The following is a 27,474-nucleotide window of genomic DNA, read 5'->3' on the forward strand; positions in this document are numbered from 1 at the left end:
GTCATTTATTAAGAGGTGAGAGTGGCTTTAGAATTGATCTCAGTGCATGTTTTAAAATTTTTGAAGAGGAAGAAGTGTTATTCAGTGCTTGGGATTCTATGCTTCATAAGTACAATGTATGTGACAATTCTTGCTACAACATTTGTTTGAATTGAAAGAAAAATGGGTAAAAGCATATGTGAAAATGTCATTTTTTGCGGGAATGAGTTCCACACAATTGAGTAAAAGTTTGAACTCTGATCTGAAGGATTATTTACAGTCAGATTATGCTATTATAAAATTATTCATACATTTTGAAAGGTTACTCAGTACTAAACGCTACAAAGAGTTGCAAGCATAGTACAGCTTGAGGTGAAAGTTACCAAAAGTTAAGATTGCATAACATATGTTGATACAAACAACAAATACATACACTTCTCAATTATTTTTAAAATTTCAAAACAATATGAAGAGTTTCAATGAACTTTTGTTAAAGAGCATAGTGAAAGAGACTCGTCTCATGAACATGTAGTCTCAATATATAGGAAGCCTAAAGATCGTAGAGTCATATGGAATTCTTTGAAAAACAATGTTTTATGTAGTTATAGGAAGTTTGAAAGGTGTGGGATTTTGTGTAGTCATACTTTAAAAATTCTTGATGTTGATGTTATGGATATTAAAATACTTCCAGAAAAATACATCCTTAAGCGATGGACAAAAGAAGCAAAAAATGAGAGTGTGCAAGACTTCAATAGACATAATATCATAACAGACACTAATTTAGAAGTCACAACTCGATATAAGTCTTTGTGCCCCATATATGTCAAGCTTATTAGTCGGGTAGCTGAATGTAAAGAAGCATACATGTTAGCATTGGGAGGTTATAATGAATTGAGCAAAAAGATTGAAAATATATTCAGAAAAAACATGATATTTGCCAAGTTGAAGATTCTCAACAACATTCATCAAAGGACATTATTACACCCATAAGTGTTAAGGGTCTTAAAAAAAAAAAACAAGGTTGTAAAGGAAGATGTTGATACAAAAGTTGCATTGAGATGGTTAGAAAGAAGAAAAAAATTAGCAGCCATCATCCTTTACAAGAAAACCACTGTACCCTTTATGCTAAAAGAAAGAAAAGAAGTAGCAACGACCAACCTCAACAAGAAAATAAACATTTACAAGAACAAATCTCGACACTCTACTTTCAATTTATATATGTCATTTATAATATAATCTTAATTTAGTATTATGAAACACGAAATTTGATTTTAGAGTGTAACTTCATCTATGCAAATTAGTGGAGTTGATAATTCCTATCCATTGTTTCCATGTCATCCATACTTGGTATTAATCCTTATACTTTTCTTTTTCTATTTTCATTTAAGGTGATTTTACTTTAAAAAATGAGTAATGCTAGAGAGAAGCCATTATAGCAGTATACATTTTGTACTCACTACGTGGCTGCTTCTAGTTGATTGTTCTCAACACTCACTTGGGGAGATGTGTAATCTAGATGATATCACATCATGTGTGCAAAATGGATGCTCTCAATAGTGACTTCTATCTATATTTATTCTTAAAAAATTTTATATTGTTATGGATCACGAGTAAATGAAATAGAATTTGTATATATCTGATTCTACAAATGCTAATGACCCTTACAATATTCACATTTACAATATTTACCATTCATCACTACATACAATGGCCAGCATATAGAAAAAACAATGAGATATCTTCACAACATCAGTTTAGCCAGCATAACTCTACACGAGGTCGATTTACTTAACAGGAGATTTCAGATCCAAGCCAAACTCTCTGATCTCGTTCACTTTTATAAAATTTGTTATTTCATTTTATCTAATCATTATAATTTTTTTAAATTCTCACATAAAATAAAATAAATAATTTAATTTTTTTTAATTTTTAAATAAAAATAATATTAAAAAAATATATTTTAATAATATTTTATTTAATTTTTAATTTTTATTTCAATTCATCATATTTCATCAAACAAGCTAGGGCGAATGCTAATCTTGGGAAGCAACTTATAACTATATAAGAGAAATGATATCTTTACTATTCGGTACAATTTTTCTATAATTTGTTAATAAAATAATATTTTTTATGAGTAGTATGGTTATCATTACTCATTGCATTATTCTGATGAGATCGGTGCATTAATGCTGGGGTAATCACACCGTTAAGGTTGTTGCGGTTAAACAATATATTAAGTAGTGAATTTTAAATAAAAAAATAAAAAAAAAAACATTTTTTATACCCAACTCATTAATGTATATAAGATTACTCGAAATCAATATATTGAAGTCACGAAAAACGAAAAGAAAAGGGCTTCAATGTAATTTCATCGTCCAATTGTTCAGAGATAAACTCGGCGATTTTATGGTTAGTGGATAAGTTAACGAAGTGCAAGTCTTAACCATGGTGTAAACAAACCGTAGCACAAAGGTTTAAGAGGGGTTAACCTGGAATCTCTGACGGGGGAGTGAGCAGTGGTCGGCTGGTCTGGTTGGATACTGGGAAACGCATCCTACTCTATCTTTTAGCCCTGCGCCTCTCCTAAAATCTAAGACTTTGCCCAACACGTGCCATTGCCAATGCTCTGAATAAAAACAAAGCTCCTGCTTTACGTGGGAGGCGGGTACTGTCTCTTTCTCTCTCTCTGTCTCGTGATCCTTTCGCCTTTGGCCTCCGACCACCCAACAGGCACTCTTTTCCCAGTCGGCGGAAATTATTTCGTGTACAGATTGTTCGTATGGTACTTTTGTATTTATTTTTTGACGCTCTCTTCACCAATTTACACTTTCAGTTCCAGCGCGTAGAATTCAACTTAAGGAGTAAAAAAATTTAAATAATAGATTAATTTTTTATATTTAATCCTTAGATATAATTTAAGATAATTTAATTGAAGTCCAATTTTTTAGGGGAATAGTAAGAGTTTTATTTCTAGAAATAAATAATTAAATAATAGACATTAAGGGGGGTGTGAGGTAACATATTGAAAAAGGATCATGGAATGGTTTAACTATTTAAATATTAAATAAAGCATAACTGTGGTGTCGTATTTTTCTATTTTTATATATATATATATATATTAATATTAGGATATGTTGTTGGAATCCGTGCAATAGCTTAGCCTGAGAAAGAACATCTTAACAAGGGGATTAGATAATGATCAAGTCTCAAAGATCAGCCGTTTTGTTAAGCATGAACGGTGATGAAGAGATTGTGTAGTAAATGTCGTATCAAAGTTGATCTTTTTGAGAAGAGGTCGTATATGTGATGATTTTTTGTCCCACAGGGGCGAGATAATGTATGCATTGGAAGTCAGACGCGGCGCACTCAAAGCTTCGAGTCCTATCATCGAAATAACAATAAAACGGTAGTGTTTTTTTATCTGCAATTTGCTATACAGAATAGTAGTTATTTAATTTCAAGAAAGTAATTTAGATAGCTGCGCAAGTTGCGCAATTTATGCGCACTTTTTTTCAAAAAATTAAATAAATTTGATAATTATTATTTTTTAAAAATTATTATTCTCACAGTTATTAGTTGAGAAAAATTTTAAATATATATATCCTGAAAACTCGTATGCTTTGTGGAGATAAATGAAGACATTTGATATGGTTATAACCTTAGCCCCGAGTCATGGCGCAGGATGATAAGGCAGGAATTGATATGCATGGTTGCTGGGATAGTGGGATGGATTTGGAGGACATGATCACGAAAAGAGTCTGTTATTTTGGTAATCCTGGCTGAGCCTACAACGACTACTATTACCGTCCATTGTGTTGATTACGACCCTTCCTTGCCGCTTTATGATTTTAGAGATTTTTCCTTCTCCACATGTATCTCATTGCAAACAATGGATTTGATTGCAAGATTTTTGTATGGAAACAAGTACTGTTTATAGGATGCTAAATGCACACACGTACATGCTTCAAACTGGCTTTGTCTTTTTATTCACAAGCTCATTTGTTTGCTAGTTGGATTGTCTTCCTTCGAAGCAAACAATATCTCGGCCTATTATAGGGAATCAAAGGAATGAGAATCAGTAGGGTTTCTCGAATACCAAACAGCAACTGCAATTCAATGACAATATTTGTCAATCAGTACTAACAGTAACCTAACACAACCATTAAAAAGAAGCCTCGGAAACCCATCATTATGAAAAAGTTAAGTTGCCGAAAGCCAAACAATTCCCAAGATCCCAAGGTGGCATTATTAAAACCTCCTTCCTTGATGTCCTCTCTCTCTCTCTCTGTCCTGTGCTTTCCACATCAATGTTTTTCTGATATTACTCTTTCATGCCTTTTGACGCTTTTGCGTGCAGCGTGGTAGAAAGAGGGCGGGCTGCTGTGCTGCTTAGGCCCCCTCCCATCTGTGAAGAAATCCATCCTCTTACCTTTTTCCCACGTTTTTTAACATCAAATCATCCACACCAGCACCAACTACAACTACAACAATGAACAAACTACAACCATATCGCAATATTAATGCATATCCCCAAATTTGTTCGTGGCAGACCCCACCATTCTTTTCATCTAATATATATTATGATAAGTTCACTAACAAGATACATTCCCACATCCCCTTTTTTTTGGCTTTTCTTTTGTTAGTTTTCTTCCATGTATTCATTGCCTCCATCACTTGTCCTTTTTCATTTGTTTCTTTTTGGCCCCTTTTTTTCGTGTCCTTAACCTAAAGATTGTCCCCACGAGCCGATGTTGTACCCAATTGTATTACAAGCAGTGGGATCCACTCCTAATTTCCTCAAAAAATGATTTCACAGGTGAAAAAAACCAAGCTTCAATCATCACACCAGCTGAATCTAATAAAACTTCTCCTTTGTAGAAGAACGTACGTACGAGATATACATTATGGAACAGACACATGCCATCTTATATTGTACCTAAAACATCAAATATCCAGTGTCATGATGATATTTCTCTACCTAGAAATGTTCTGAGCACTGCTGTAAATGTGTTTGGCTAGATCCTCTAGCTAGTATGGGATAAATAGATCACGCACGCCGAAGAAAGCTTGGGTTTTTATTGGGTAGAAAGAAGTAGGTGTTGTTATCAGTTTTGATTGTTATAATTAATTAGATGTAAGTGTGAAAAAGAAATAAGTGAGAGTCGATAACTATCATCATGAACCCTCTTCCGATGATCATTATTATTGGTTAGGACTTGCAGGGAGATTACTTTTTATTTATTTATTATAAATTAATGTTTATCTCTACTTCATGTAGTTCTTTCGTATGCGATTCTGCTTCGATTCCAGAACAAATCCAGGCCGAGTTTCCGCAAAAGGGGACCATTATGTAGTCCTTATCTAATAAATAAAGCGTAGTAGTGCAATTAACAATACACCTATGATTAGATATATAATTAGCAAGTCTGCTTACTCTGAATCTGATCATAATGATGACTTCTTTTGATTCTCGAATGGATTACGTCCAGATTATATTTAGACAACATCTCTCTCTCTCTCTCTCTGTACCAGAAAAAAGGGCAAAAGAGAATATTTCACAGATTTCATAGGCATGCTAAGGAAGACACTTAGGTTTTGCCACTTGGGAATAATCCTGATCCCCAGGATCTCAACAGATAATTCCACGTATTATTATAAAGACTAGCTAGAGTCGATATAAGGCAAGGACAGGCAGTACTACTCGTATAATTAATATATATTTCATACATACTTCTTGTTTTGCGCAACTTGTATTTGCTGTTTTTCCTTGATGAAAAACTGCATATTTACGATCTTTATTTGCATTAAACCATGCGCACCGGCCTGCACTATTTTCTTCTTTCTCTACATGGAAGCTGGAAGCTGATCAGCCATCTCTTTCTAGTATATGGTGCCTCCTTTATCATTAAGATCAGTAGCGTGTCTTTTGCCTTTATGAATAAAAAAGCCTTTATGCTCGGAATGACTAGTGGGAACGCACCATCATGTGCCATTGAATCATTGCCTTTTAGAAAGAATAATGCTCATATCATATGTATACAGGTGTTATGTTTTGTCTGATACACAATAAAATTCATGAAAATAAGTTTTCAGGGAGGTGGTTTAATTTCTTTGTTTCCTGCATCATGTGCACTTTATTTGTGGTCTAATATTTATTGTGTTACATATTATATATATATATATATAGCAAATTAACTGTTTGGCCCATAAGAAAATATTAAATAACAATGGATCTTGATATGATTATGAATGAAGTCTCTAAAGTTAGTTTGAGGACTCTAGTCCACCTAGAGGGTTTTGATGATTTGATCGCACGTATAGTCCCTTTTTCTCATAATGAGAACACCGTCTTCCTTTTCTTTCTGAACAACCATATATAAGGCATGACGGTTTGCTGGTTTAAATGATATTCATTGTCTTTTTATATCGTTTATAAGAATAATAATAATAATTATTATTATCGACGTTAATTTTTTCTTGCTGTTAACGACCATAACATGATTAGATTTTGTTTTCTTTAATCAATGAATTTGCGATAGGTTGAGCCCAGGTTCATCTCATGTTCTAAAAGTTGGAAAGAGATTATTATTAGATACAGTCATTATCTTGGACTTCACAGTATTAAATATTGAAGATGATAAGTTTACAATTAGCTGTCTATAACTAGTTTATTATTCTATTTAAAATAAAGGGTAGTCAAGTAAAATTAAAATTATCTTTTAATGAAGTATCATAATTATATTAATTAATTTAAAATGAATTATAAATTAATTTTAAAATAATTGTAGGTGTATCATTATCCTATATATCATAGTGAGCTGCGAATTCCAACATTTAAAATAGAATAGTGCCTACGTGCCATGTTATATATATATATATATATATATATATATTTGAATTGTGAGGAGCGTTTGTATAATAAAATTATAAAAAATAACGATTCTAAAGTCATCGGTCAAAAGAACAGTAATTGTGTAGATCTTGAAAGTGATCTTTGCTCTTCATGGGTCAAGAAAGAGTGTCATTCCTCAACGACAAGAACCTAATGGTGTTACACGCCATGCCATGCCATGCTCTCTTGAGTCTTGACCGACTACAGTACTGGTGAGTTCCAATCTGCTTGTAAAATTCCACATTCTCATGCAGCTTTTAGACTTAGGTTTAAATATACAGTTAAGATGATATAATATGATATATTTTGAATTAAGATAAGTTGAGACGAGATAGTTTATAAAAAAAATATATGTTTACATAGTAAGATAAAATGAGATAATTTTGACCTTTTAAAATTTGATAAATAAAAATACTAAAATCACAAATGGGTAAATGATAAAAAAATAGATGAAAAAAAAAAAAAACAAAAACATATTGGGCGGGATCCGAGTCAGGATCCTCATGTGTGGGTGTAGAAGCACTCTTTGATAAAAGGGTGGGTCCCACCAATGATTAAGTAATAGTTATAAATATATTAATAAAAAATAATAATATTTATGAGTAATTAAAAAATATATTATAAATAAATTTAAATCCCAAAATATATTGAGAATTTGTTGGCTATAATTACTCTATAATTCCAAAAAATAACTTATCTTTTTTAAAAGATATTATTTTTAAAGATATTGTTATTCTAAAAAATAATTTAAATCCCAAAATATATTGGGAAGTTGTTAGCCGAAATTTATAATTTCTTTTTTTTTTAAATATCTTTTTATCTATTTATTTTTCTATATATAAGAAATTCGTCATTTTTTATTCTAATTATAAATTATAATAATTTTGATTATTGTAATAAATAAGTATATGAATTATGTTGTAGTTTTGTTTTAAATAATTTAGTAATTTCGAATTTTCTAATAAAACCTCAAAATGTACTTTTATACAATACTCACAAAATTATCAATTTCTTCGTAAAAATATATTATTCTAATAATGAGTTATTGATTATTTTATTTTAATCACAAATGATTTTGTTTTACTGTATGAGATTGTTTTTACTGTTTATATCAAAAAGTAATAAGATAAAATAAAGATATGAAATTAACTATTTGGATAGACAAAACTATCTCATCCGGGAATTCTTGTGGGATTTTTGTTGTAAAGATCGGTCCCTCTTTCCTTTTTTAGCCGTTGGTCAATCAAAGTACTTTTAATATGTGTCATTGCTACCAAACTTCAGGTACTAAGTACATTTGTACAAGCATGGCATCTAAAATGAAATATGCTACTCAAAATCAATGTGGACAGAGAAAGCCCAGGAAGTTAGCCAACCCAAAATCTGAGCCCAAGCGCCGAGAGTGCAGATGTTTGAAACCCAGATGCTGGCTGCTGGTTCTTTAGGGTCCAAAACCCACATAGAACTTGCAAGAAAATACAGTGCTTTTCAGCAGTGTGGAAAACTTATATAAGCCCATGGATTCGCATCCATTTACAATTCTCTAGAAATTTTTAAAAATATTTTTAATTTTTTTTTCATTTTTTAATATTTTTAAAAAATAAAAAAATACACTAATGCACTTAAAATCACTTCCTCAATCACTAAGTAAAAAATAAATAAAAAATTTGCTCAGCGGTACAATGTAGCGGTGGAGTATGGGCGGCATAGTATCTTTTATCTTCCAGAGATCTTGTCAGAATCATTTTGGTTCTACTAGATCAGATGGGGCATGAAATGCCAATTGCTAAAAAATCCGACACCTTTGGAGTAATGGTTCCACCTTATTTTTCTCGAACATTTCCGATCTGTTAAATTTATTGATAGCATTTAAATTCGCACTTCGATTTTGATTCAGAAGGTAAAAAGACAGGCGAGGATTTAGATGGGTTATTATTCAATATTCCGATTGTAGAAAGAATAAAAGAGGCCGCCTAACGTGACCCACTTCCAACTAGCATGAGAAAAATTGGGCTTGGGTTATCAAATAGAATAACTGTACACGAGTCGGAGCAGTGACCTCTCAATTTTATTTTCTGGTCTCCTTTATGCACCTTTACAACCCATTATGGATGGCCCAAATCCTTAACATTACGAGCCCATAACAAAATATGGGCTTGGACTCTGTCTGTTTAAAATCTGGATCCAGCCCATTAAAAACTCTTTTATCTGTTGAGAATTCTGCCATAATAAAACAGCAGCAAATTAAGCCTAAATTTAAAGTAATCTCCTAACTCAAACCTTCAAACTGTTGCCACAGCTCCTGATTAAAGTGGCTGATAAAAAAGGGACCTACCACCCTACCCTTTCTTTCAGGCAAATACATACAACCAAACACCGGACAAGATCGATCCCAACTGTAGTGGGGCCTCTCCAGCACAGATATTATTGATCTTCTATGCATCAACTATAAATTATAAAACAAAAAGGATAGTGCTCCCTTTTCTGTACGACATGCATGTCCATAATTGATTACCTACTGCAGAGACAGTTTCAAAACAAACTTTCATTTAATACACATCAAGAAACTCCATGCATGTTCTTTCTTTTTGGCCTACTGCCCCTCCTTCCCCTTCCGTGCCAACATTGCCCAGACTTCCTAAAATTATCTCCAAAAATTATGTTTCATAATTAATTTAACATTTTTTTTAGTTTTTTGCTTGCATGATAAATAATATATATATCTATAAGAAATATTCTAACCATAAAAAAATTTTACAAAAATAATTTTACAAACTTATGTAACTTTACATGATTCGTTAAATTATAAAATTATTTTTATTGTAAAGTATATTTAACTGATCAACTAAAATCATATCAGTTTGTAAGATTACTTTTATGTAATTCATTTGTGGATATAGTAATATTATATATATATATATATAAAAAAATTTATTCATCATTCCACACACTACATTTTTCTTACTAAATGTATGGTATAGGAATAATGAGTTGAATAATTCAATAAGTTTAAAAAGAATAAAATCAAAAAAATTTTGAAAAAAATTTTAAAAAATAAAAAAAAAATGTAGTATGTAGTGTGTGAGGATGATGAGTAAGAAAATTTATATATATATATAATGTTGAGTAATGCTATACAACCTCTCTAATCTCCACATATCATATTTTTTAAAATTCTTAAAATTTTTTAATATATTTTTTGAATTTATTCTTTTTAAATTAATTTAATTATTTATTAAATATTTGATAAAAAATAATAAAAATTAAAAAAAATATGATGTATAAAAATTATGTGAATAATAAGATGTTGTATAGATTTTTTCATATATGTTAATCTTATTTTTGGGCTTTGTTGGAGTATATCTTGCGTTTGCTGCAGGTTAGATCTCTCTGTCCCCTGAGGCTGGATATTATATTTTTACAGTTGTGCGGGCCTACCCCAGTCAGAAGCGGGTCCCCGAGTTTTCAACCCTTATTCAATGTATCGGCATTACCCGAGGAACTCCATTCTAGTACGTACATTATTATAGTCATGTTTGAAATCATGATCATCGTAATAATCATTCGGGTGCGTTTATTAATTGATAATTCGTTTAAACCGCTGTTTTCTAATGGAAAATTTTGGACTATGCAATAATGGTGGAGTACACTGTACACGATCGGGGCCTAGGCCCTATGCCATCTACGTGTGAGTTGTCGGTTACCCTGAGGTCAAAATTATGAGTCAACGTAGTTTTTATTTATTTAACCTTCTGGCATTACGAGTCCGTGGGTTGCTCGGCAATTCATCGGCGAGTTTTGGAAATATTGGCGGGACTTTGTGGGACCAACCCAACTGTGTTTCATCCTTTTGCCAGCCCTTCGCAACTTCTGCCCAAACCTTTTTATTTTTATTTTTTTGACCTCCCCTCATAGCTGGCCTCGTTACCAATCCCCCCGTGAACTTATTTTCCCTATTTAGCCTTACCCTTTCCAGCAGTTTACTTACGACTCCTCTACGTTTATTTATTTTATTGGGTGTTAAATAAATATAACTACGTCAATCAAATATTTTTCTATATTATCACTAATTTAAGCTGTAAATTATTTTAAAAACATTTATTTTTATAAATTTTTAAAATAAAATAATGTTAGAATATTAGTATTGCAAGTAAAATGATGTAAATCAAATGATATATTTGTAAAGAAATTATAATAATGGATTATGGATAAAAATACTCTTTCTCCAAACATATATTTCGAGAAAAGAAAAATAAATATTCAAAATTATTAATCACTGTTTTCAATTTCGTATTATTAATACAATCGAAATTTTTTGTACCGGTCGTTGGGCCGGTACAGGTACTATATATATTTTGTACCGGCCCAAATACCGACCTCAATTTTGGTCTGTACTGATCTATATTTCGACCACAATTTTGGTCTGTACCGACCTATATTTCGACCGATACCGACCGATATTTCTGCCTTCAATTTTTTTTTTTTAAACTACAAGCTTATTTTTTACCTCAAATTCAGACTAAACTATTTATAATTTATATATGTATATCTATATATAATTTATTTATATATCGACTATCCCGAATTAGTATCGGTATCGAAATATTTCGTTCCAGTGTCTTGACCGGTATGATTTTCGGTATGGTATTCAAAACATTGCTATTAACCGTATAGGTAAAAGGAAAAATGATAAAATTACAACTATTTTATAAATTTATGTAAGAAATAGTTATTGGTATTTTATTATTATAGCAAAAATATCGATCCTAAATTTTATTTTTATTTTAAAGAAAATATGTGTTGAAAATATTTTAGTCATAAAATGATTACACAAAAATAAAATTATAAATTAATATGATTTGATGTAATACGTCAGATTATAAAATTATTTTTATTATAAAATAATTTTAACAAGTTTCATAAAATTATATAAAATTATTTTATTTAATTTATTTGTATTTGTAACCGTTTTCGTCTCCAAATAATGTTTCGAAAAGAAAAGTTATACGAATTGCACGAGTTAATAAATTAACGTAAGGGTGATTTCGTAAAAGAGAAAAAAAAAGGCACTCCAAATATCTGCACTTGGTGCGTCTGCAAAGTGCGAACTCTCTTCCCCACGCTCTCTGCTTCTTTCTCTGCTACAGTGCAAAGTCGTTCTATCTGTGTCATGTTTTTTTAGTTTAGGTTTGGTAACAAGCAGTTTATGCTCAGAGAAAAACAGTTTACCCTTGTCACACTCACCGTAACCAAACCAAAGACATGCTCTGTTTTCACTCCTCTTACACTTCTCTTTCCCTGTCCTCCTCTTTTACGCCCCCTCTGATGCATCAAACTCCTCCATATTCAACTACTTGTTTTCCTATCAAAAATTAGGATTCTCTCTCTTACCTTCTGACTCTGTCTTGTTATTTTCCTCCTCTATCTAGCCCAACTTCTTTAATCGATTTCGTATTTCTAATCGTTGTTTTCCAGCTTAAATATTAGCTGCTGGACCATGAGTTTCTTACGGGCGTCTCTTTTGTTTTCTTTCGTTCTTGTTCTTGTTCTAGTTCTTGTCCAAAGTCACCATCTATTTTCGTACCCGTCCCCAATGAACTGTACGGACACCACGCGCCTGTGCACGTCCTTTTTGGCCTTCAAGCTGCGGCCTAACCAGACCCTGGCCGTGATCCAATCCATGTTCGATGTCCTCCCCAATGACATTACTGTCGAAGAGAGCAGTGACGGCCTTAACTACCTCTTCATCCGGAAGAACTGCTCGTGCTTACGCACCACTATGCAGTACGCGACCAACACCACGTTCACGGTGAGATCCAACGAGGGGTTCGTCAATGACTTAGCTTTCGACGCATACGATGGCCTGGCTTTCTTGTTGCCCAATACTTCGAGGAGGGCCAAGGTCGGAGCTGTCGTTTCGTTGAGGCTCTTCTGTGGCTGCTCCAGTGGGTTGTGGAATTACTTGTTGAGCTATGTGATGAAAGATGGGGATAGTGTACAGTCTTTGGCGAGCCGGTTTGGGGTGAGCATGGATAGCATCGAGCAAGTGAATGGGATCGAAGATCCTGATAACGTCACTGTGGGTGCTCTCTATCACATTCCTTTGAATTCGGGTTAGTCTGTTTCTTTTTCTCTACTGTTTTTATCATTGTTATTGCTTCATATGGTTTGCATTTGAAACTTTCCATGGGTTCGGGTTATATTAGCCAATCAAATCTTCAGGTTCTTTGGGGGCAAAATGCAGTGGTTATATATTGTTTGATGAGCAATAGGAGGTAACGAAATTCTTGATTAACAAAGTTAAGGTTTGAATTTTGGGTTTGGCTTCAATTTTTGTGGGATGCAAGTCTGTGGTCACGATTCCTATTGACGTCATTGGTATTAGAGACTTTGTAATGCGCGAAAGGAAGGATCTCAAATTGTCTAAGTTGGGGACAAAGAGTAAACTACATTATTTGCTAGAAGAACTGAAGAAATACCGAATAATAAGTAAATCTGTTGCCTGTGCGTAACTTATCAATAGTTTTAGAACTATTTTGGCTTAATCATAATGGGGAGAGAACATTTGTAATTGGCTGCACACTTGTGATTTCTTTATGTTAGTTTTTAATGATGCATCAATTTTATACACTTTCTTATAAATATTGGAGTTGCAAACTAGAGTTGATGTTCCATCATTATCTTAATCATACGATTAATGTTAATTAATGTTCACATTTACATTTTTCAGTTCCTGGTGAGCCTTATCCCCTGGAAAATGATATTCCTCCCACTCCTGTTCCCTCTCCAACTGTTGACAGTTTCTCAGGTATCGATTACAGTATCTTCATCAAAAAATTGAAAGAATTTTGCTAGAACGGTGCAAAGTGTTTGTTCTGTTCTGTCCCGCATACCATTGTTAAAACATGACAACTAGCTACTTCAATAATAATTGTGTTTTCTGGTTCCAATAAAAAATAATTGAGTTATGGCTTACAATTCTATAGATGTAAAAACTGTTTTGGTCTGATTGTAAATGAGCAATGCTTATCTTTACATTCAAGTATGCATTGCATATGTATAAATTAAACAAAGTTGCTTTCGCTGCATACTGATTAGCTACAAGGTGGAGTTCTTACAAAATTGCATATAAATCCCTGTTGAGGGGAGACACATATTGGCTATGAATAATGCTAAGTATTGAGTTATACTTAAGTTATTTTGATATTTTCAATTTATGGCACAGAGCATCATGTTGATGATACTGAACTAAGGCGTTCCCTTTTGAGATCGGGGTTAGAAGTATCTTGGTTTTGTGTGATTTCTTAATTTCCTATTTTAATTTGCTTTTTTAAAAAATAATTTCCAGCTTGTTCTTTCTTTTCCCAAGGTCTTCCAATTGTGCTTCAACATACGTGTCGTGCTGTTGCAGTTATTTCTTATAGGTATAATAGCTTCGATACTATTCGTTCGCAGGTAATCAACAGAATCACAAGGATCATATGCCCTATGGATGGATTGTTGGGGGTGTGGGGATTGGTCTGGCACTGATTGTATTAAGCATAGTTGTTTGTGTTTCCTTGAGGTTATCAAAATGCTTCACGGAAGCTGAAAGGAGTCACACAAAAGATCATGATGACGAAGTTTCTCACAAGTTTCATATTCTTCGAAAGCCCAGTTTTTGTTGTGCTTCAGGAAGGTACGTCTGCTGCAAGTCTCGGGATGTGAAGCAAACTAATGGGGAATCTAGCAACCGCCAGACTACCACTCCAAAAGGTATTTTGTCCTAAATACTTTTTCTAGACTCAAAATTGTACCCAGTTCCTGAGGTTTCAGTTAGAAGTTGCGCTACCCAAATGTTTGTAATGTGTACTTTATAGCGTAATATATTAAATTGATTGGTTTAACAAGAAAAGTATATACGTGCCCAATTGGGTTCATAGGAATGAATTATGGAAACTAATTGCAAAACTACCTATATGGCGTAGCCCGAGTCTTGCAGAAATGCTAATCTTGTATTTTCTGTATGTTTGCTTCCATTGCTAAAGGGGAAAAAATGTCTAGTTTTTTTCTTCTTGTGGCATGGATGATCATAATTGTAAATTATTCCGTGTACAATGATGAAGCTTAACTTTAGATCTACTTATAAAAAATAGTTTTAACTTTAGATTTTCATAACCCTGCTGTGCAAAATTGGGATAAGAATTGATTGGTTAATCTTAAGCTCCTGCCATGCTCCATGTTTTTTCTAGACATCTAATATTATGATATTTTTCTTATTGTCTTTATGCTTGGGATACCTGACTGGTGGTGTTATATTATTTCTTGCAGCTCTAGGGACCGATGTGTTTGACATGGAGAAGCCTGTGGTTTTTACATATGATGAGATTTTTTCTGCAACTGATGGATTCTCTGAGTCAGGTCTTCTTGGGCATGGAACATACGGTTCTGTGTATTATGCCCTCCTTCGTGACCAGGTTAACAGCTCTCTACTTTTGTCATAATAACTCAGATTTCCTGTCTGTCTAAAGTAAGCTTCCACTGTGAACTCAGTTATAGATTTGAATATTTCCAGGAAGTTGCTATTAAAAGAATGACTGCTACAAAAACTAAGGAATTCATGGCAGAGATGAAAGTCCTGTGCAAGGTTCATCATACAAATCTGGTAAATCTCTTTGTAGCAATAATGATGACCAAGTATCTTTTAGCTTTGGAATTTGTAGCTTTCAGCAATTCAAAGCTTTGACGCCTGCTTTGGATTAATTTTGTCAAGGTAGAGTTGATTGGCTATGCTGCTACTGAAGATGAGCTCTTCCTTATATACGAATACGCCCAGAAGGGTTCCCTTAGAAGCCATTTGCATGATCCTCATAACAAGGGTAAGAATACACATTAATTCTTTGCCGAGCATATATTTTATTGTAAGTTGTAACAAATTAGTTGTACTGACTTAACTAGTTTAAGAGGTCTTATCTCGTTAAGACTCGATAAAATCACTCCCTATGAGAATATTTGTGTCTTAATTAATCAGAAGGATTTTGTTTGCTGTGACTAGGATGTATACAACTTTAAATAAAAACACTAACATAGTTCCAGCCCTCTAACGGAGATACAGAAAGCTCAAGCAAATATGTGTTTTTAGCTCCAAGGAAGGTAGTTTCTGATACAGATACTTGTCTTCAAATCTTTTTGCCACATATGTTGACGAATTATGATAACAAGTTAGTGTGAGAATTATAGTGAAATAAAAGTGATGCTGCTTAACGTCGCTTTAAATGGATTTGAAACATTAGAAAATGTCCACAACATTGACATACTTATTTATTTATTTATTTTTTTTAAAGTCCCACAAAATTGACGTTGTAATTAGTGGGGGCAATTTTTTGGCTTGGGGGCATCCAGCTAGTCCTTCACCCCTGGTTTTAGAACAAGGTTCAGCCTTGCCTTAAATGCCTAATGAGATCAGGTCGGCCAATATACTGGCTGATTTTGTGGCCATTTTTCAAAATTATTTATTGTGACTTAATTACAAATTTTTAGCCTGGTAGTGGAGTGATGACTGGTATGTTATACTTTTAAGTAATTTAAAATGTATTTTACATTATGAAATGAAATTCAAGGTATATTATATTTTCTCACCCTAATGTATGGTGTTGATTGCATTGTCTTTCCAAACTTGGGATAAATTTGAACTAACTTACCCTAAACTGGATGATTGGTTGCCATGACCATCCCACTTCCTATTGAAGTTTGTCCAATTTCTGTTAAACATCCTATATGAGAGCCTAGTGTATGAGGTGCTTGGTTCAAGTCCTGCAAATCCCCATTCCGTTAGTTTCTTTTGTCTCCTTGTATTAGGCCTGCAATTGGTTTAATTTTATTTGACATGCCCATGTGTGAGGGGAGTTTAGTGCTGGTGTATATGTGGGATTCATATTTGGGGGCCCACAGTCTAGCAGTTTTTTTTTTTTTTTTTTAAAGATTTGAAGGTTACTAACACTAGGCTAAGCCAGACATTTGAGTGGGGCTGAATCCATGTCCACTAGGAGTTGTTGAGGCTTGTGCTTGCCTGACTCTCAATAACATGGTATCTGTGGATGCATTGAAATATGTGCACAATTTCTGTCAATCAATGTCCTGATCCTCACACCCTCTCATTTTATTTTATTTTATTTTATTTTTTTATCGGTAAATAAGGATTTATTGATGAGAACTAGGGCATAGCCCAGGTACATGAGACATATGCAAGAGCAACACCTAAGCATGATTGACTAGGGATACAAGGAACACCCTCTCATTAAACCTGGCATTTTTAAAATGTCAAGGCATGGTGCATAGTTCTTGGCTTTTAGACCTCCAAATTTGCAAAATGACATCCTTGCATGCATGACACATGCATGCTTATATATACTATTAAAATCTGAAAGGGATTCATTTGCTTGTAGATCATACGCCACTTTCTTGGATCATGAGGGTTCAGATTGTCCTTGATGCTGCTAGAGGTCTCGAATACATCCATGAGCACACTAAAACTCATTATGTACATCGAGATATCAAAACAAGCAACATCTTACTTGATGGTACCTTCAGGGCAAAGGTTCGAACAATCACAATCCATTGTTACACTTGCATAGTCCTTATGTGCATGTAGTCCATCCCACTAAATATGTTTTCCCCATCTGCATTTAGATTTCAGATTTTGGATTGGCAAAACTTGTTGGAAAAAAAGGTGAGGGAGAAGCTACAGCAACCAAAGTTGTTGGTACATTTGGTTATCTGGCTCCAGAGTAAGCAGCTACTCATAGTTGGCTACCGTGGTCCTTAACAAGAAGGTTATCTAGCTTAATTGCTTTCCTGTTTCCGTGCAGATACTTGAGTAATGGTCTTGCCACCACCAAAAGCGATGTCTATGCATTTGGTGTTGTTCTTTTTGAAATTCTATCAGGGAAGGAGGCAATTATACGAACAGAAGGTGTGATGATGAAAAATCCTGAAAGACGCTCACTAGCATCCGTTGTAAGTTCTCCCAACGAGATATAATATGTATGATTGGTTCATGAAATTTTTTCTCCTGTGAATTAGGGGTTGTTTTGATGTTGAGATGGTTTTATCCGATCCCATCTCATCTTATCCCATCTCATATCATCTCATCTCAACATCCAAACACCACTCAAATATACACTGTTTAATTTTAAATTTTCAACTTTTTCATTTAATCATTACCACTTTCCCAAACTTACAAACAAAACGCAAAAAACAATTCAACTTTTTCAAATCTCTAAACAAAAATTATATTAAAAAATTATATTCTAATAATATTTTTATTCACCTTTTTCTCTCCTTTTCCAAAACCCCTTAAAACATCATAACTCAAACTATTTTACTACTATTCACAAATCATTTCACTACTATTTACAGATTTCTCATCTCATCTCATTCCCCAAGCATCCCCTTAGTGTTCTTAAACCCACATGACTTGACCTGCTCATTGTACTGAATCTGGAATGCCAGAAGATAAAAGAGTCTTTTGTAGAGTAGCTTGAGTTTTTCCTCTTGAATACTTCAATGCTTGGTTCTCTAGGATAAATGCTATGCTCACTACAGTTGGTTGAGGTTCCAGTTTTTTGTAAAACTAGGCTTCCCGTCAAATAAGCATTTCCCCACCATAATGCTCTGCGGCTCTGGTATTTTTGGACCTGAGAAAAGTAATCTGTTGAAGTCACTTAAATTCCAATCTTTGGGCTTACATATGTTGTACTTAACTTTGATTTAAGTCACTCTGCAAAACCTTAGATTTGTGAATGATTCGTTTTTTCCTTCAATTTTCTCATACAAGGATGCTTTGAATGTATTGTTTGTGAAGTTGTAGTACTAAAGGTTTTATTTGTATGTTGGAACTGTTTCCTTGTGCGAGCATGCCTGTTAGGTGCTGCTTTTCTGAAGCTTGTGTGAAATTTCAGATGTTAGCAGCTCTAAGGAACTCACCTGATTCCATGAGTCTGTCAAGCATGAAGGATTACATTGATCCAGATATGATGGCGTTGTATCCACATGATTGTGTATTCAAGGTAATAATCACCTTTTGGTCTCTGTTTGTGTATTTTCATTGCAGCTGTTTTTTTTCTTAATTAATAATTTGGCAATGAGAATCTAATGATTGCAGCCTTCCTAGGGAGAAAGAGTCAGTTTTTACCAAACCCCGTCCAATACAAAAGGAATTTGGAGGGGGATGATCAGAAGAGAATTATAATGGTTTTCTGACAAAACTTAACATATAAATTAGGTTGGCAAATTGATCTGTTCAAGGGTTAGCACAATCTATACCAATAAATTGGTCTGCACTAAGATCCACCAATTGCTTGGATTGTGAATATCTGGTTTGGTTTTGCAATTGATTCACACCCAAGAAAGAGACCCTGCTTCTACCCTGCTATATAGTGATCCGATATATCTTCTCTTGCTTGGAACCATATCTACATCTAGTTATCATGCTATGGAAACCTGGGTGTTAATGCTTTATTTATATTAACAACTTTCTGGCTAGGGAATTCATATGATTCTTTAGGAATGCACTTCCACTCCGTTAATTTTTTAATTGCACCTGAAGTTGTGCTATAGTGACTTGCACCTCATTTTCTGTTTGTCATTCTCTTTGTTTAGATGGCCATGCTGGCGAAGCAATGTGTGGATGAGGATCCCATCCTACGTCCTGACATGAAGCAAGTTGTGATTTCCCTGTCACAGATTCTCCTGTCCTCTGTGGAGTGGGAAGCAACTCTTGCAGGGAACAGCCAAGTGTTCAGTGGCCTTGTCCAAGGGAGATAGCGGCAGAAGTAGTTTCTTTTCAACCCAATACCACTTTGAAGTCTTCCCTATTTATTTTTATAGCCATGCGTGTATAGTATAGCTCTGGTACTCCAGTGAAGTGGTAAGATAGCGGTATGCTTTATTATCTATTTTGCCTTCATTTTTTTTTTTTCTTTTCAAATGTTGTATTCTTTTTGAAGTTAGCGTGGGGAAATTTTGATGAAAATATCATGATGTAGGCTGATGTAGCTGAGGGAGGATGTTGTTTTGTAATACCAACGATTTGATCAACTTACCGTTTTTATCTTCACCTCAATCCTTTATCATGTTGCCCTTCTTCTACTTAGTTGTTTCACCATAGAAACTCTTTCAAAGGCAAATTTTGGCTGAAGTGTATGGTCGGGAAAGCAACGCAACTTAAAAAAGTTCAGCCCTACAGATAGATAGATATATGCTTTAAATGTTGCAATGCTCTCCTTTAATAAAAAGAAAAAGTTCGAGCCAGCTGGTGTTATAATTAACTTGGTTTTTTTTTTTTTTTAATAAGCAAGCACGCATTTCATTAAAAGAACAAAAATGCTGGACACAACCGTGGGAGGGAACTGCGGCGTAACTGCATACCACTTGAAAAAAAATTCATTTCCCCAAACCCAAAATCAATATCAAGCCAAATTCGTCTTATCCCAAATCACAAAGGCCCCTTGGTCTTCCCCAACTCACAGAACATGTCTTCCCCAAGTCTGAGATCAAACTTGAAGCAAAGTCCAAGCAACTCTTAGGCGAAATCAGTGACACAAATGAAGGAGGAATGGTGTCGTGGTCGAGGAACAAGCCCCCAAGTCCATGGAGGAGGAACAAATCGATGTATGTGTTTGGATTGGAGCATAGGAATGAAGCTGTGAAAGTGGCCAAAAATTAAAAGGACCATGCATTACAAAGCGGTGAAAGCGGCGGCACAGAGAGATGTTTCCAGATTTGGTTGAGCAAATGGAAGTGGTGTTTGGATTTCAGTAGCAGCATCAGGATTTTTAGGGATAGTTGGAGAGAGTGGAGGAGGAAGAAACAGGAAGAATGATAAGAGAAGTTTGAAGAGCACGATCAGAGAATGGAACCAGATTTGAGAAAAGTGAGGGACAGCAGGAATTAGAATGGATTGAATTGATAGTGATTGGTTTCATGGCCTCACACTCACCTAGAGTTTTTCATTGGGCTGTAGTTGCAAGAGTTGGTAGCGTTGTCCTTTGCTTCTCTGTATTGTGTTTTGTCCTATCTTATTTTTCAATAATAAATCAACTGATTAAACATAATCGATTCTCCAACGGTTACTCATACCGGTTGCATATAGAAGAACTCTTAAAAGAAATGATAGCATTGTATTTTGCTATTTTGAACTGACTGAACGAGAGTCTCATATCCTCCTCTTTCTCAAAATCTTTCAGCATGGAAAGTACAAACATTGTGGGATAGATAGCCACAAGCAACTCATATTAGGCAGTGACATGAAAAATTCTTCCATGGCTTTGTGGGCGCGTGAAACCCACACACCAAGGTTCAGGGACTCTCCAAAATTCTGACATTCCTAGTTAATTTAGCAATTAAAAGTTATGTCAAAAAGAAAGGCTAATATAGCATGGGACATGAGACTAATGATGACTCCAGACTTCATTAGCAATATAGTAAAAGTGTAAGCCCATTACAATAGTTTCTCTATGTGAAAATTTAAAGAGAAATAGTGGAAAACGTGGTTCTTCTATTTATTTGTTTCCAACTTTTTAAAAATTTCAAAATATTTTAATAAAAAAGCTTAAAATAATTTTCTCCAAAGAAATTTGCAGTCTTAACCTATCAAAAAAAGAATGAATAGATTTTTGTAATAAAAAAATATTAGATGTGAATTCTTTTAATCCCAAATATGTTTTGTTCTCCACAATTCATATATATGCCCATTGATTCATCATGTAAATTCAAATTTTTTTTATGATAAAAACAAAATTCAAAATTTTTAATTTGATTTATTATATTGTACATACATTTAAATTATTTTTGAATATCATAATATGATTTTTTATAGGTCATTTTCTTTACTGTTTATTTTGAGAACTTAAGTTGAACAATATGGTCAAGTAAAAAATTTTAAATCATAAACATTGTTAAACTTCGAAATAAAAATAGATTTAACGAACTTTTTCAGCTTTTAATATTATTGAGATAGATAAGGCCATTTCGAAACCAAAAAAAAAATGACAACTTTCTTATAAATGATTTGTTAGTCCATATTGAGAATGCATGTAATAATTAGTGACATTTATTTGTTGAAATAACATTGAAATCAATTGTCATGTAAAATATTTCTATTTTACATTCAAACATGAAACTTATTATATACTAATAATCTTTTAATTTTTGTTATATACAAATTTTTATATATCATTCGGCCCCTCTACATAAATCATGGCTTCATCCGCCAAAGGTGTTAGGGTGAGGTGGCCTGGTTAGATCTAAAACATGTAAAAATGCCAAACTTGCAGCCACCGCGTGTCATAATTAGAGGCGCGATGGCACGGGACACTCACAAGTGGGCCAGGCCGCACATGAGGATCACACGTTAAGAATTTGAAAAAATATTCGTATCAGCCGGAAGCCGCCGCACACTCAACACAATGAGTGAAAAAAAAAAAAAAAAACTCGTGAGGTGTGCTGCAGCTTCCGGCTGATGCGCAGCAAACCTCTAAGAATTTTGCGATGATACTTTTGTCTTCTAACACAGATTGACACAGCTAGGGAGAGAATAAGGTAATGCATGTCTGAGCTTTGTCGTTGAAAGGTAGCAAATCGGACCGGACCCAAGTTGCGGAGAAGAAAAAAAAAATCTGTCAACAATCTATAAATATGGGGGAGGGAGAAGAAGGGGACGAGAGGAGAAGTTGAAGCTCCTCTCTCCTTACCTGCGAAAATGGGTAAGGGAAGATTTAATTAGGAGTTTTGCATAGAATTTCTAAGGATAGAGAAAATGGGAGTGTTAAAGAAAAGATTAAATTGGATTTGAATGAGAAGGTCTCGGCAGTGTTGCGCGAACCTGCTGTCTGTGGTGCTGACTCCACCTCAGTAGAGGCTAGAGCTGCATTGAGTGCATGTGTGTTCTGTTGTGAGATGGGATTTGTTCAAGTGATGCTAGAAGGAGATGCTAAGTGTTAATGTCTAAAATTGCACAAGAAGCCAGAATGGATGAAAGAATTATCTCAGAATCACGATGATGATTTGGGCTTTGATACGGTACTCTTCGTGTTTATCTATAAAATAATGATAAATAATCAAATAAAAATAAATAGAAAGAGACACAGAGATTTACATAGTTCGACATAAAAGCTTACGTTCAATAATTGTTTGAGGGCAAAATCCACTATGATTGGTGATTTTACAATCTCACATACCCTCACATATCGCTCAATATAATAGAGGAATTTGGTCTAGGCATAGAGAAGTCGTTCCTAGCCTATGGAGAGTCCCCTCCTTATATAGAGGTTTATTTTCCTTGAGTGATTGAGTCCAACTTGTCTAAGCCTTTTTTCTTTTAGGAGTATGAGCTAACTACTTTTGATTTATCTCTTCCTTGCCTTATCTCATGACTTTATCTTTTCTTTAGTATTAGTGATAAGTTTTCAATGGGTTGAACTCAGTCAATTTTGTACCTAACGCTAAGTTAGGAGAACTTCCAACAAGTTTGGGCACATTGTGGTGGAAATGAAGCAAGTCCTGAATGGGTTAGATGATTGGCATATTTGCTATGTAAAGAGGGATTTTGATCAAATTGCTCATGTACTTGCTAAGGATGCTTTACTTTGCCTGTTGAAGTGTGTAAATTTGGGGTCTGTACCAGAGTGTATTAGAGGGTTTGTATTGTCTGATTTGGTATTAAGTTAATGAGAGTGGATGTGTTTTTACTGTCAAAAACAAAAAAAATGGATTTGAATTCATGCTTTGCTTAAAAAATTTCAAACTTCAATCCCTTTGTGCCTTCGGTTTCTCCTTGCATTTGAAGTGGGGACATGCAGTATGGCTTGGGTCCGACCAGACAGGTGAGTTAAAACTTTCACCCAAATTTGTAAGGTATTGTTTATACATCTCTCTCCACAACATGGCTTAAGTTGCACGCATAGTTGCATGCGAATTTGCCAATTTTATTTATACACTTCCATAACATGGCCTAAAAGGAACATGCATACAACCAAAAGCCCATACTACTTGCAGAGTGAAGCTAGTATACGGCGAGGTGTTTTGGATGATCTTCGGGAGTGGAGAACAGCCAAATTGTCCAGCAAAAGAATATCACCTCTCTGCCAAGGAAAGGCTAGAGATTCCTCTTCAAGGATGTTGACACAGTCGTTGATGATGTAGGCTGGTATAGGTTTGCCATCCCCAAAGGTAACAGCTTTCCCAGAATCATTCCCTGCATTATAGACTGTATAAGCAAAAACCATTTGGTTAAACCAAACATTGCGCTGTCTCGCCTTGTCGTACTTAATAGCTGGCATCGGACCCCTTATTGTCTTAACTGCATCATCCTTTAGCCATTCCAACTTCATACCCAACTTAGAAGCCCTGCCAAAAATGTCGGGAGAGCCATATTACATCTAAGATGATATATAGGACCTCAATGTCCTCAACAATGGCGCATGGCAATGAGCTTGGTATTATCTACCAAGTCACAACAATGGAAGGTGTGCAACATTTTAGTTGCTCGGATGAGTTTGAACATAATAAGTTTTGCAACAGTTTACAGATACGATCATAAAATACATAGATCGAACAGGACTAGATAAGGATGAAATCTACAGCTTTCGTACAAGTGTATATTTTACTTCTACTTATTCCTCTTATATCTCATTGCATGCATTCCCGATCAGATTAACCACCATAAAAAGTCCAACAACATGGGACTTTGTCTGGTTTGTTCTAGTTTTATAGGAATCCCGAATCAATATCAAATGATTTTATCCCAGACTATTGAAAGAAATTTGGCACCCTGCAGCTCGTAATGCAGATAGAATTTCCAGAAAAAAAAAACAGTTCAAATTATCAAAACATTAATGGGTCAATCACAAACCTTTGCTCGGCCACACTCTTGTCTTCAGTCAAGAGCGTAGACTTCCATCCACGTCCGATTGGAGATGAAGGGTCGTCGTCTTTCTCCAATACCCGCGTATATACCAATCCGTGCTCTTCCAGTCGTCCAACGAACTCTGGGTGTCTCTCTTTCATTTTTTCATAGACAATGTGGCTAAGAACTATAGGAGTTTCTCCCCCACTTCCAGGCTCTACTTCACAGAAGAAGAACAATTTGGAGGGAAACTCCGGAAGCTATTCAGAAAATCCCAGTTGAACTCAGGTTCCGAATTCTCAAATAAGGCTCACACATTTAAAACTCGTTAACTATTTGGCAGAAAAAGTTGGGATGAAATTACAGAACATACCTGAACCATTTCGTGGTGAAAAGCAATACTCTGGTCGGGCGGGGACTCATTGGCCGTGGTAACCCGACCGACTACTTTGGTCCGAGGGGCGCCTCCTCCAACGTACGGAAGCTCATCGAAACCAAAGGCCTCAACGACATCGTTGAAGTCCGAGGCTGTACTTACCGGGAAGCCCCTGAAGAGTAAGGCGCCGGACTTGCGGAGCAAAGATTCGAGAAAGGGTTTCTGGGATTTGATGGCTTGGGTGAGAAGAGATAGAGATAATGGAGTTTCGGTGGGAGACAGAACGTACGGGAATTGGATTCCGTTGTAAAACTTTTGATGCGGGATTTGCATTTCCACGAAGGTCTCCGACTCCGACATTGTTTTCACTTGGTTTGATCTGAGAGTAAACAACTGATCAGGCGTGGACTTTGGACTGCACGGACGTGATACTGTGAATGTTTGTCTGTTGTGGCTGTAGCATCTATGAGTAGACCTTTGTATTGATACCAGCTGCTTCCGTTCGAAATAAAACATTGATGAGTACTTCGGAATTCAAAATTTGTTTCGAAAAGATTAAATTTTTTTTTTATATATTTTTTTAATCATTATAAATATTTAAGAAAATAAAAAATTTACAATATTATTAAAAAAATAAAAAATTCATAATATTATTAAAAAATATTTTTTTAATCATTCGATAAAAAAATATAAAAATAAAAATCTCATTCTAGACATTTTTTAGATTTTAAATTTGACGTAAAGCATTTCTCAACATGGATTGTATAAAAAAAGGGGGTTGTAAAAAACGAGGGGTGTAACATTGATTCTATAAATTTGAAAGACCTTTGCATTTCTAGTGGCGTCGGCAAAACACTGTACATTCTAAATTTGCCTAAAAGTTGATCAAAATCAGCCTGCATTTGAGTAGCCATTCCGTTTGATTTTTGGCTTTTAAGAACAGTGACGTGATACGGTACTTAGGCATTTTTTTAAAAATATTATTTACTTTTTATGCACACCAAACATAAAAGGTCAAAAACAGACAAGTTAGAAATTAAAAAAAAAAAAATTTATTTTATTATTATAGATCGAAAAATTAATGTGAGATTAAATTTTAAATGAAATAGAAAAAAATAAAAATTATATATTATGTAAAATTTGTCCAACAAGATAAACAATCCAATGATAATGTTCTAACGTGCATTTGCATAGCATCTATTTTTGTTTGAAACTAAAAGAAGAGTATTGTTATATGTCGTCTCAGTTATATCGTTTATCTTGTTCTATTGAAGTAGTATCACTCTTGCCATCATGTGATTTATTAAAAAATATATATTTAAAATAAAATTACGTTCAAAAATACCAAAAACATAATAGAATTTCTCCTTAAAAAAAATCACGAGATTAGGTATATGTCATAATCTGCTTAATTTTAATTTATGTTTAATATTAGTAATACTTATTAAATATTGAATCAATCCACGCGCATCAAGTTATACTATTGAATAGATATAAATATATAAATAGCAAAGCAAATGGGTTATTATATTCTCAATTCGATGTGTGAAACACACAATTTACGTCACTTAAATGGTACTATTTAATTTTTAATATTTAAATTTTAAAATTTATATTTCAAATCAAATTATGTCACGTAAACTCTTTAATATATGTACTCTACATATTGACTTGAAAATGTGATTTTTTTAAAGCAAGATAAACCAACCACGATATGATTTTTATTAGCGAGGTGTGATGTGCAAATACTGAATACGCATCCCCAACTGCCTATGTTAGTATTTATATATATTTTTTAAAATAAAAATAAAAATATTTTTAAACATTAATATTGATAAGCTTAAAGTTTCAAAATAGTAAGACACATTTTTAAGGCTAAGAACTGATATAAAAAGGAATATTATTTTTATTTTTTTCAACAATAAATTTTTAAAAATAAAATTATTTATATGATTTCTAAATTAGAAGATAATTTTTCACCTTTTTTTAAAACAAAACTATAAATTCATTTTTTAATGATATTATAATTTATTGGTCATCAAATTGTAAATAGTAATGTAATTCTTTCAAGAATAAAACTAACGGGAAAATATTACAAATAATCTCAAAATGGATATTATTATTTAAATACACGGTCGAATACGGAATGGATTTGTATCCAAAGTCCAAACAACAACTTGGATGCTTCCTGGGCCAGAAGCATCAAACCCAACAGCACCAAATAATGGGCCGGAGCTGAAGACCCAAAACAAAAGTCCAAGGTTTTCCTTCTGCACAGTTATATGTCGGGTGCCCGTGTTGCGCTGCAATTCATTGTTTTGAAACATATGATAAGGACACCTA

General features: G+C 34.1%; 2 protein-coding genes across 2 annotated transcripts; one reads left to right on the forward strand and one right to left on the reverse strand.

Annotated features, from left to right (window-relative positions):
- The first annotated feature begins 11,996 nt into the window (after positions 1-11,996).
- On the forward strand, positions 11,997-19,967 carry LOC108985057 (lysM domain receptor-like kinase 3). The gene is made up of 11 exons (XM_018957207.2): positions 11,997-12,984; positions 13,602-13,679; positions 14,327-14,626; positions 15,182-15,327; positions 15,426-15,515; positions 15,624-15,729; positions 17,296-17,447; positions 17,540-17,637; positions 17,719-17,866; positions 18,811-18,918; positions 19,511-19,967. Exons 1-11 carry the CDS (start codon positions 12,369-12,371, stop codon positions 19,673-19,675), a joined length of 2,007 nt encoding a protein of 668 aa, XP_018812752.2. The 5' UTR covers positions 11,997-12,368; the 3' UTR covers positions 19,676-19,967.
- Positions 19,968-23,663: 3,696 nt separating this feature from the next.
- On the reverse strand, positions 23,664-25,595 carry LOC108984462 (clavaminate synthase-like protein At3g21360). The gene is made up of 3 exons (XM_018956433.2): positions 25,129-25,595; positions 24,762-25,015; positions 23,664-24,256 (listed from the first exon to the last, which is right to left on the reverse strand). Exons 1-3 carry the CDS (start codon positions 25,489-25,491, stop codon positions 23,896-23,898), a joined length of 978 nt encoding a protein of 325 aa, XP_018811978.2. The 5' UTR covers positions 25,492-25,595; the 3' UTR covers positions 23,664-23,895.
- Between the last annotated feature and the right edge of the window lie 1,879 nt (positions 25,596-27,474).

Source organism: Juglans regia, chromosome 7 (assembly GCF_001411555.2).
Source record: "Juglans regia cultivar Chandler chromosome 7, Walnut 2.0, whole genome shotgun sequence".
In the NCBI taxonomy this organism is placed as follows: Eukaryota; Viridiplantae; Streptophyta; class Magnoliopsida; order Fagales; family Juglandaceae; genus Juglans; species Juglans regia.

What these genes read in the sequence shown, in the direction of transcription:
- LOC108985057 (XM_018957207.2), top strand. Translation starts at nt 12,369, where the DNA reads ATGAGTTTCTTACGGGCGTCTCTTTTGTTTTCTTTCGTTCTTGTTCTT. An exon ending in ATGCCCTCCTTCGTGACCAG is followed by an intron (nt 15,328 to 15,425) that starts GTTAACAGCTCT and finishes GAATATTTCCAG; the next exon opens with GAAGTTGCTATTAAAAGAAT. An exon ending in ATGGTACCTTCAGGGCAAAG is followed by an intron (nt 17,448 to 17,539) that starts GTTCGAACAATC and finishes ATCTGCATTTAG; the next exon opens with ATTTCAGATTTTGGATTGGC.
- LOC108984462 (XM_018956433.2), bottom strand. Translation starts at nt 25,491, where the DNA reads ATGTCGGAGTCGGAGACCTTCGTGGAAATGCAAATCCCGCATCAAAAG. An exon ending in TTCACCACGAAATGGTTCAG is followed by an intron (nt 25,016 to 25,128) that starts GTATGTTCTGTA and finishes TTTTCTGAATAG; the next exon opens with CTTCCGGAGTTTCCCTCCAA. An exon ending in AAGAGTGTGGCCGAGCAAAG is followed by an intron (nt 24,257 to 24,761) that starts GTTTGTGATTGA and finishes CATTTTTGGCAG; the next exon opens with GGCTTCTAAGTTGGGTATGA.